Source organism: Danio rerio, chromosome 1 (assembly GCF_052040795.2).
Source record: "Danio rerio strain M-AB ecotype USA chromosome 1, GRCz13ab, whole genome shotgun sequence".
In the NCBI taxonomy this organism is placed as follows: Eukaryota; Metazoa; Chordata; class Actinopteri; order Cypriniformes; family Danionidae; genus Danio; species Danio rerio.
The window spans coordinates 36,240,117-36,252,506 of NC_141021.1; the positions used below are offsets into that span (position 1 = coordinate 36,240,117).

The 12,390-nt window shown below is 33.9% G+C and overlaps 1 protein-coding gene across 1 annotated transcript; it reads right to left on the minus strand.

Annotated features, from left to right (window-relative positions):
* Positions 1-1,613: 1,613 nt before the first annotated feature.
* Positions 1,614-12,390, minus strand: creb1a (cAMP responsive element binding protein 1a). Its single transcript, NM_200909.1, is given in 8 exon segments — positions 1,614-2,626; positions 4,187-4,337; positions 8,094-8,276; positions 8,818-8,957; positions 10,243-10,343; positions 10,553-10,699; positions 10,853-10,951; positions 12,283-12,390. Coding segments are annotated over 7 exon segments (957 nt in total). The 5' UTR covers positions 10,943-10,951; positions 12,283-12,390; the 3' UTR covers positions 1,614-2,481.

Consider the following 12,390-nt stretch of genomic DNA (forward strand, 5'->3'; position numbering starts at 1 on the left):
ATTTTTCCTGTTGGTGTTAAATGATCCTTAAAAATGAACATTTCCTCGTCATTTACTCACTCTTAAGTAGTCCGAGAGTTTCTTTCTTCTGTTGAACTTAAAACAAGATATTCTGAACAATGTTGAGAAAAAAAGCAGCCATTGACATCCATAGCAGGGGGTACTATAGAAGGGCTGCTTATTTAACTTCAGTATCTTCTGTTTTATCATCTGAGGAAAAAAAAAAAAATGTGGTTCATACTTGAACTATCTTGATTAGAAATCTTTACAACATGCTAATTTCCTTAATTTTCCTTGGTAATTCCCTTTTCAGTCTGGCTCCTTTATTTATTAGGGGTCGCCACAGCGGAATGAACCACCAACTTATCCAGCATATGTTTCACGCAGAGGATGTCCTTCCAGCTGCAACCCAGTAATGACGAACACCCACATACTCTCACATTCACACTCATACAATTTCATTCATTCATTTTCTTTTTAGCTTAGTACCTTTATCAATCAGGGGTTGCCACAGTGGAATGAACCGCCAACCTGTCCAGCATATGTTTTACACAGCGACTGCCCTTTTAGCTGCAGCCCAACACTGGGAAAAACCCCATGTCCCCATCAATTCACCTCTAGCGCATGTCTTTAGACTGTGAGGGCCTTCTTGCGGTAAGGTGACAGTGCTAATGTTATAAAAATAATTTCTTCTTTTATCTTAATAATATTGTAGTGCTGCTTAATATGTTTGTGTGAAGAATGAAACAAAAATAAAACAAACAATTCAAGACAACAATATTGTGAGAAAATGACAAATGCTTCAGAATAGTCTTTTCAACGCGTTTGTTGTAGTAGGCAGGTTTGGATGATTATCAATATTCATTCATTCATTTCTTTGAGACTTAGTCCCTTTATTAATCATGGGTCGCCTCACCCATACACTCAAAATTACACATATACTGATTTATCAATATGAACTTGCAAGTTTTCGCTTAATTAAAAGGTAACCGAATAAGAAAAACTCCTCTTTTACTGTAAATATTAAGATTCTATTTCTCTTATAAACTACCTGACCAAAAATGATTTGAACTGAGCAACCCTGGTTTGAAGTGAAGACTAATGATATTTCATCTTCACAAACATAAAAAGTGATAAACTGTAAAAATGAAAATAACTCAAAACATTTGCTTACAAACAGCTGCCAAATATATATTTGTTGATGAAAGACTGCACCATAATGTTTTAACTGATTTAGGTTACAAGTTTAGCAACATATCTTAAAAATACAATATTTAAAAAAAAATTAAACAAAAGAAAAAATCAAATAACATGCATGTCATGTTGTTGTGTATGTTATGGCAAAAGACAGAACAAAATAACAACAGCATTTCCATTGCAATGGGGAACATAAAAAACTGAATAATTTTCCACAGATCAGACATCAGTGTCTGTATATCAAAATCTTTGCCCAAAATAATAAGGGAATCTCTGATTAGTGTAGATGGCACCAGAATGACCGGTAAAGTCTGGCATAGATGAGGAAAAATCCAATATATTACAATATAAGCACACTTATAACAAGTTTTCTTTTTTAAAAATGATTTTCTGATGATAGGCTATCAAACGCTCACTTGTGAAAATCACATAATATATTTCATTTACTTTACAACACTTTTTTCCAAACATCATCATTCCACGTCTTAAAGGATCCACCTATATTTCCGTTAACAAATGTGACTGAGTTTTTCCTTATAGCACTTAACTTTGTAACAAAAGCAATACTGCTTAACAAAACAAAATAAAAAGGTAGACAACGATGCATTACACATCAGTCCGTGTCACAGCAGAGACACGTATATATAAAATTCTTCTGCATGTCTTTTGAAGAACAAAAATTATGAGTATATGTATTAGTAACAGAAGCGGTAAAACAACAGGAAAGGACACAGCTGATTTAATCTGGATCGTTAAAGACTCATGCTGCAAAAGTGAAAACCTCCATCCCTCTTTAATCATGCTGGCAGGCAGAGCCATCAGCGACTGGCGCAGTGTGGCAAAGTCTTTCAGATGACAGGAGCAGCACCCGGGGCTGTTTCCATGATAAACCCACACAAACATTCGTTCCCTGTCACTGCTGCAGTGAAAAGGTGCTCTTTATGGTTCTCCACGCTCCTTAAGTAGGGCACCGTGTTTGATAGCGAAACTGTACCCTGCGTGTCAATTTTTTTTTCTGTCTCAGAGAAACCGACTCTCTTTCTTCTGAAGAGAAAAGCAAAATAAAAAAGTTTACACTAACAAACTTACAATGTATTCCTGATAACTGGACTTTTTTTTTTTTTACAGAAGATGATATATAGTTTTGTTTTTTTTTTAAAAAAAGGAAAAGAAATTGAAATGAGAAGAGACAGAGCTGCTGTGCAGGTGCCCGTGGGTTTGTTTAGAGTCTCTGTCTCTTGAGGCACCAGAAGAGATCCGTTCAGCAAGTTTTCGTGAGCGCACTTATTCAGATTTGTGACAGTAAAGGTCCTTAAGCGCTTTGAGCTCCTCGATGAGCGTTTTGTTCTGATTCTCCAACACAGCCACTCTGTTTTCCAGACATTTCACATACTCTTTCTTTTTTCTGCGGCACTCCCGTGCTGCCTCCCTGTGGTGGAAACACATTATTACAGTCAAACCACAGATGCAACATTTAAAACCTTTGTTCTGAAATTTGGCTGGCAACAGTAATTCAAGTTACAGTTTAAGACAGGGGTCACCAAACTCAATCCTGCAGTCTGTTCTTTGTACTTCACTTAAATGATTTAAGATGATTTGACAGATCCTGGATCTTTTAAGTCTTGATAACTGATCTCTGGCTGGTTTGGTTCTTCAAACTAATTTGTGAACGAGATTAAAATGTCTGGATGAACTGATCTGAGATACCTGCTTGTGTTGTGGAAGACAGATCTATCGATCCACAAAATCAAGATCAACGATTGGCTGCCGGCACAGCAGCGTAATGACATTGTCTAACTAATATTAAATTATCAATGCGAGAAAAATTACTAAAACTTCACGCTTTACTCTTTCATATGTCAAGAGTTTTTTAGCTTTTTTTTTTTTTTTTAATTATAGTGGATTTTCTTTATTATAGTAGCCTAGGCCTATTCAAAAAAAATGTATTGATGTAAGGAATAACTGGCTGTTTAAATTAGTTTTGCATTATATTAGCTGTCAAAATGTGCATGACTGCATGAATTATTACTGCTTAAAAAAAAACAAACAAAAAAAAAAAAAACAGTTGAATGTTGTGCATGTCTATTATCATACACAAATTGTACTAAAGCTGGTACCATAAAATAGTACCTTAAAAAGTCCATATTAATAAATGTTCTCATTGAACACATTGGAGAACCCCCACCAGTCTTGTACTTTTTATCCCGGAGTGCAGATTGAATAAGTTTTATTTAAATTTATTTATATAGTTTTATGTTTTTTGGAGGGGGACAACTTAATTGTTTTATGTTCAATAATCTAAAATGTGTTAAAACAAATAAGTTAACTTAATTTCTTTAAGCTGTCCCAACACAAGTTGATTGTGTGGAACCCAGCATTTTTTTTTAGTGTATGACCAGCTTGAAATAAAAGCTGAAAACTATTTTTATGACCATACAACACACATTGTTATTAAACTTTACCTTTATGGTATAGAGTAAGAATATAATAATATAATAGTAAGAACAAAACTAAATATATTGTTTTGATATATATATATATATATATAAATATATAAATATATATATATATATATATATAGCAATACTGTAGTGTAAAGTTAGAATTATAAATATTAACACATTTGTATATTCACATTTTAACCATTACATTACTAATATTTATAAAATATGGATCTTACAATAATACTTATTTCCTAATATCTTGGTTTTCAAAGGTTACAGTAGCTTTATAATTGCTTTTAATTTTAAATATGAATATAAAAGATTGGCCCGTTTTCAAAACTTTTCAGGTGCTTTTCTTAGGATTATGCATTACATGCTTTAGCAGAAATATATATATATATATATATATATATATATATATATATATATATATATATATATATATATATATATATATATATATATATATATATATTATACAATCAAAAATGTTTGTATAAGACCATTATTTACATCCAACATGAGCATGTGCATTTGGCAGGTACCTGTTCTTCATCAGCCGAACTTCCCGCTTACGTGTGGCCTCCTCAGCTCCCTGACTGGGCAGTGCTGGGGAAGAGGCCATGACCACCCCAGGAGCAATGGTGCTCGCAGCTGCAGTGCGGATCTGATAAGCCTGAACGTCTCCTGATGCCGCTGAAACACACAAACAGCACATTTATAGTTGGACAAGGAGACGCTCAGCATCCTGGAGACAGAGCAAGCCAAGCCTGGATTTAATTAACAACAGAATAACTAAACTAGACTAGCACACTTCTTCTAATATCTCTTTATTACCCATTTATGTATCTGTTCATCAATTCCATTATCTTAGTTTAGTTTTACTTTCATTTTATTATTATCATCATTTATTTGTTATACATATTCTTCTATAAACTCATAATTTGTATCTTTGTTTCTTTTTTCTCTTTTAAATCAATACCTGTCTGATAATCATCATTTTTATACGTGTACATATTATTTTACATGTATAACAAACACACCCATACACGTTATTTATTTATATTAATGCTTTCTAAAGATGAACCACATCCTGCACATCTGTACTTACATGTGTGTACTGTAAGTATTTATAATGTATATATAAATATATGCATGCATTTACATATTTTGCAAATATCTGTATATAATCAGTGTTGCAAGTTACGCATTATAAAAGTAATGCATTACAGTAAATATAACGTTACAGCGGAGAATAATCATTTTCATTCTACTCTGTACGATACACTTTTCACATAAAATCTAGAAACTGTGTATTCACAACAAGCAAAGGCTTAGTTTGATACACTCATGTGAATGAATGAGTGTGGACTCATGGAAGTTGCCGTCATCATGACTTTCTTGCATGTTCATGGATGAGCTAATGCAGTGTTTCTTAACTGCTTGGGTCACAGCCTAAAAGTGGGTCACCAAACAGTTTTGGGTGTTCTTGTGATGTATGACCTTGAAAGACGTGTGAAATCTGTTGACACGGTCAGGCGTGGTTCATGTGCGTGAGGACAACATATTCTGCTAAAGGCTGTTTCTGGATGCAGCAGTGTAAACATCTAGTTCAGTTTAAATAGGAAAAATGTGAAAAGCAGCTAAATAAAAGCAGTTTCAATGGTGGCACAGAGCCAGCCCACACCCTCAAGCACATAAAGTCCTGCCACTTTCTCAACATAGTGCAAAAAATATTTAATCTAAGAAATACTTTGTGAAAAATAATTTCATAGCTTTGGGCTTTTAAATCAATTTTAAATAACTGGAAAAAAAAATATGAAACTGCTTAAACAAAAATATTCAGCTTTCAATATTATGCAAATAAAACTGTACAAAATGAATAGCCTCATTAATGGGAAAACAAACCGGTTATACACACAAAAAAATTATATATATATATATATATATATATATATATATATATATATATATATATATATATATATATATATGTGTATACATATACATACATATATATATATATATATATATGTGTGTGTGTGTGTGTGTGTGTGTGTGTGTGTGTGTGTATATATATATATATATATATATATATATATATATATATATATATATATATATATATATATATATATATATATATATATATATATATATATATATATATATATATATATATATATATATATATATATATGTGTGTGTGTGTGTGTGTGTGTGTGTGTTATACAAACATTCTGCGAAAAGGTTGATTTATCTTCAATTTCATTAAGGTTTCTTGAGCATGTAATATTACCATAGTCCAGTCAGTTAAATAGACTTTAGTATTTGTTCAGTAATGAGATGGAAATCCATTTAAATGTAAGCACCCTGAGGAGCAGCAACTGATCATTACAAACCCATGGAAAATACTGTGGTAAAGTAAATGTTCATATTTTAAAGACATGGCCTTGCACAGTTTGATTTAATGGAGTCTGGTGTGAGACTTACGTTATATTGTGTGTAAATCAGGCAATGACACAACGTATTGAGTTTATAATGACGTTGTGGTTAATTGCGGAAGCACCCAGGCAGCCTTAATGAAAATAAAAAGTCCTACAGCGTAGAGCCATAGACATCTCATAGAAATAATAAATGCTTTATATATGATGTATACACAAAGCTAATAATGCTAACTTTAGCACAATATCATTGAAAATGCATTGTCCCTGGCTGGTGTTGTTCATTGGTTAGGCATCAGCCAATAAAATGGCTTCACCCTAGTTTCACCCCCTGGCTGCCACTAACTGTGTGCTCATGGGAAGAGTGCGGGTGGGGTGAAAGTGTGTGTCTGTGTGTGAGAGAGAGAGAGAGAGCACTGATAACAATGATAGACTCTTGTTTGTGAACTCTAAATGTGACCACGGTAAAAGTGGTATTATATAATTTTACACTGTATTAAAATATATTTGTATAAATTAATACAGTTATATAATTATTAAATTAATACAATTATATAGATTAATTAACGGTATTAATATAAATTACAGAGCACTGTGCACCAGAACAGCCCAACACAGGTTTCCTCCCTCAGGCAATTAATCTCATAAACACTTGATGATAATAATTGTGGAACCAACATATCTACTTGCTATACACTTTTTATATACATATACACTTATTCAACAACATACTTTACATGCCAATTTGCAAATAACAGCTGCACATATAACATTGTATATAGTAATATCCCTGTACATACACTTGTCAATTTCTATATTTGCATTCATTACTTCTATTTTTTAATTTATTATCTGTTTTGTCCTGTCTCTGTAATTCTGTTGCACTGTAGAAGCTCTGTCATGAAAACAAATTCCTCGTATGCGTGAAGAAACCTTGAAATAAACCTCTTTCTGATTCTGATTAATACACCAACATACCGCCCAGCTCTAGTATCTGATCCACATTTTGCATTTAATCACGCATGCACACCTGCATTCCAGTTATGTAATCCCCTGTTTATATGCAATGTATGCATGTGTACAGATATGAATATTATCCTCTTCTCTTTTCATTCAGATTTTCACTTTTATAAGCACACATCTAAATTGTCTATAGATAGTACCATGTAACTACAGCCAAAGTCAAAATCATAAGCCTACTGTGATTTTTTTCTTTTTCAAATATTTCCCATATGATTTTTGGAGTTTTATTTGTTTTATTTCTGCTTTTTATTTTGGATTCTCTACAGAACAAACAATTCTACAAACTGTTACACACTGATTTGCCTAATTACCCTAATTTGCCTAATTAAACTTGATAAGCATTTAAATATACAGGGGGGGGGCTAGTAATTCAAGAGGACCAATCATTTTTACTTCAACTGTATAAATTGACTTATTACTGCTTATAAAAAACATAAATGAATAAATGATTCAAAAAAATCTCTTCATCTGTTTGCCATTGCTGTTAGCAATTTCTGTCGTTTTATTTAATACATTAAATACGATTTGTACTTCAGGGTTCATACATATTTTTACTTCTAAAACTCTATAACGTCTCCATGATTTTTCCAAGACTTTCAGTTGAATTTTCACGACCTATATATATATATATATATATATATATATATATATATATATATATATATATATATATATATGTGTGTGTGCGTGTGTGTGTGTATTGAAAAATTGATTTAGATAATGCTTACACCACAATAATAATGTGACTGTATGTGATAATCCAAGGACAGAAAAGAAATAATCAATATTCAAGTATACAGATATCTGTTTTCCATCACTTTTCCAAAACTTTGTGGGTTTTTTTGTTTTTCCAAAACTTTTCCATGCCTGAAAAATGCCATGTCAAAATTCCATGACTTTTCCAGGTATTCAATGACTATATGAATCCTGGTACTTGTTTTGAACTGAAGTGTCTTGTATTTTTGACCAGAAAAAGGAATCTGACCTTGCACCACCACTTGATTGCTGGGAACAAGTATCTGCTGGCCGTCACTGGTCTGTGCATACTGCAGGATGGTGGTGCCGGGCTGAGCTCCAGCGGCGTTTGTCATGGTTAGTGTCTGCAGTCCCTGCACTCCATCCGTCCCGTTATTGGCTAATTGGATCGCCCCACCCTGAGTGATAGCAACTGGAAGAAAACAATTTACATCTGGTTAACTTTCTATGTACCTGGCTGATTCAAACAGTGTCCAGCTGTTTCTTTCTCCTGTAACTAAAATAAAGTTTTTTAGATGTTAGTATCAGTTATGTTAGTTTTTAAGATATCTATAAGCAAGTATGCACCAAAATAGTGTAAAAAAATAAATAAAACTCCTATAAACTTAAAAAAAGTTTAGATATTGTCACTTCTGCCTAAATGGATCAAGTTTTATTCACATCCCCTCATAATTTCTCATTAAATTATGACCTTTCGAATACCCTTTAGTTTCTAATATTCCCTGTCCCCTTCAAGACACATTTGATGCGCTTGAGCTCAACCACTCACACTGGCAGAGCGTGATAAAAACTAAATGCTGTTATTTTTTTTTTAAAGGGGAGGGGCTACACTATGTGCCATTTTCTCTTCATTTCTCAGTTGAGACTACGTCAAACATTGAATAAAAATGCACATTTCAAAGCACTTCATAAGACCTTTAAGAGAGGAAAATAGTAGCAGGTAAATAACTTACTGTATTGCCCGCTACTTGTCTGATAGATGGGCGTTGGCACAGTAACGGTTGTTATGGCTGGAGTGGAGTCCTCCTCTGATTTCTCTTCTTCTATCCGTGGCACCGCTGGAGCATCAGATGAAAGATCATTCAGGATCTTTCTGCATTACAAAATATCAAAAGAAGCTTATGAACAGGGCTTCGTGAATAAAGCAAGATTGTAGGATTTATGTGGCTGTTGAAATCTAGACAATTAATATTCACTGCAGCATTTCCACATGATTTTATATGACTGCATGATGTAGACTCTGTAAGCTGATTTTATATATTTTAAATGTCATACACTACGAGAGCAAAATATAAGTTCTCTGAGGCATTGGTGAACAAATAAAAAAAAGAAAGTGACAATTTTTTTTTATATTGTGATTTCATTCATTAATTCATTTTCTTTTCGCCTTAGTCCCTTTATTCATCAGGGGTTGAAACAGCCAACTTATCCAGCACACGTTTCACGCAGCAGATGCTCTTCCGGCTGCAACCCATCACTGGAAAACACCCATACACTCTTATTCACACACATACACTACTGACAATTTAGTCTTTGGACTGTGGGGGAAACTGGAGCAACCGGAGAAAACCCACATGAACACAGTGAGAACATGCAAACTTCACACAGAAATGCCATCTGATCCAGCCAAAGCTCGAACCAGCGACTTTCTTGCTGTGAGGTGACAGTGCCAACCAATGAGCCACCGCACCACCCTATTGTGATTTCATGTTCAAGTCATTTTGAACTTGGGTATGCATGGATCACCTTTAGCTGTCAAAAATACTCTCTGTCTGAAACATTTGATGGTACACAAGTGTAAAAACCTTTAATAAATAATTTTATATAATTGCTATACATATTAAAATATATTTATACCACATGAATGACTGACAAACTTGAAAACATCTCTCTTTTTTTCAGAAAGTAAACGTTTATTTAAGTAAAAAAGAAACAATCAGTTATAAGTTTTAAATATTTTAATAAAATTATTATTTTTTTAATTGTGTGCTGTTAAAAAATTAGTTTTTAGATTTTGTGCTTTTATACATTTTATGAAAGGTAAAACAAAACGACTGTTTCACTTTAAGTGTTGTTTATGTGTAAATTGTAAATTCAAAGAATGTCTTAATTAAATGGTAAAAACACAAACCATTTGAAAACATTTTTGAAATAACTACTATTATTCATTAAATGAGGAATGAATGTTACTGTAATATTTCCGCACTGTTTAATAAATGTTAGGTTAAAAAATATGAAACAGTTTTCTTGCTATAGTAAGTTTATAGACACTTGTGTCCTCATTTTTCATTTTAAACAGATTTTTGCAGAAAAAAAGATGCAGCTTTCGTTAAAACAGGATTATAAATGTGTCATCAAATTTAGAAACATGCAGATACCTGTATGAGGGCCGTCTAGACAGAATCTCTCTCCTTTTCTGAGAATCTGTCACACTGTCCACTGACTCCTGAGAATCATCACTCTCAGCAATAGTAGAAATCTGATACAAAAAGGCATAAATATTAACGCTTTTTACACCTGAATCAGTAAACACTTTGTCATCCTAAACTTTGAAGAGATATTTCATCTAAAAATGAAAATTCCATCTTTGCACTAAAATATTTCAATTTGTGTTCCAAAGATTAAAGACGGTCTAAGGAGTTAGGAACAAGATGAGGGTGATTAAAATAATAACAGAATTTGCCTTACTTGTACAGTTTGCACCTGTGGGGATTGTATGACAGAGGGCTGGGCTGCCTGGATGACCCCGTGAACTTGCACTGTTTGCCCATTGGGCAGCTGAACTAAGGTCACTGTGGGTGCAGTTGCTGATGCCTGTGCTGCCGCCATGGAAACCTGCACCAGGGAGGTACAATAAGGTTTAATTAAATAAAAACATCATCCCGGATCTACATGTATAATAACTGTAACCCTCTAATCATAATCAGCCTTGTCATCCTAGCAAACGTTTCCAAAAGCTTTGGAAGCATCTTAATGCCAGAAACTCACTTGTGCCAAGGTGGCAATCTGCTGAGTGTCTGTCTCTGAGACCGCAGTGTCGCCGCCCTGCTGGACATCTGCTCCTGCCTCCATGGTCATCTAGATAGCCTGAAGATGTAATTCAAGAGTCCTTCATTTGTATACTTTGAAAATTAATTATGCAATGAATATATACACAGGGTAGGTTATCAAACTGCCCAAAAAAGGGTATTGTTATGCACCCACGATTATTTTAAAGGTTGACTGCAAAAAAAAAAAAAAAAAAAACCTTCTACCCACAGACTGGGTTTGATATAACGGCATTACGAACATTTTAAATATAAAATATAAATTTATGCATTTTTTTTTCTTTTTAAACATACTTAACGTTAAACATGTCAATTTAATGTAAACCCAAAAATAAAATTTAAATGTATTAAATTCTTAAAGGGGTGAAATGTTTCCAGAAATGTATATTTCTTCACGTAAAAAATGGCATTACTAAAGTGAAATATTTGCATTATAATGTATTTTAACAAAAGCAGCCACCAAGCCTCAGCACAAAAATAAGAATATGCATATTTAACAGTAAATATCATTAATATTAGTCTTTTATGGAGCTGTGACTATTTTGTAACAAGTAATCGTGTTAAAAATGAGACCTTAATCATCGTGTGCCACAAACACAAGCTGACTCCATTTGCCGCCTTTTTTTTACTTCCGTATGCAGCTGTCAGTCTGTGTTTTGGTTTTTAAGCATTTATGAACGTGGTAACTTAAAGGAAAATAAAATCGGCATACAGTGCAAGCTAAATCATTTTATTTTTCATGATTGTCCATCTAAGGCCATTTGAGAAATAAAAAAACAGCACAATAAATACAAGCGCTTGCATTTTTAGGCGTGTTTCGACTTGTAAAATAGCACTCCAGGTTGAATGAATCAAGCATGCGGCACAAAATCACTCTGTTTTATGGTGCACTCAGAATGGAAAAATACTCAAGAATCATTTTTTTCTCTATAATTTTATTTACCAGTTAAAACCCACAATTTATGATAAAGAATAGCTGTTTAATGTGGTACAAAACACCATTGCTCGGGCGGGAATGCAGTAAAGATCTTTAATGTATCACGGAGAGCTTAGACTGCTCAACAAACCAATGCTGGAGCCAAAAAAGAAAAAAATCATTTCACGCGCTGGACTTTCATAAAAAGGTGCCATGGACGGGCGGTCGCATTCATAACTACGCATCTCTCTCCCATAAACACATGTATTTTGTAGACCCGTCCCGCTTTCCTCCTTCTACAACCTGACTCATTGTCTGCAAGCAAGTCTGAGCTGTGGAGAAACATGCCCACCGCCGCCATGATCTCTTTGTTACAGACGGATCGAGCATTGCGACATGTCCACTAAAACGCCAAGTGTATTATCTCTTTCCCCCACGAATGCGTCTCTTCTTACCCGACACAGACTCGCCTCGTCACTCCCAGGCCTCCGGAGCTCCACTTTTATTTAGTCCGACACGTAAGAGACCGCGTCAGGCTACACCTCCGTCGCGTCACCGAGGAC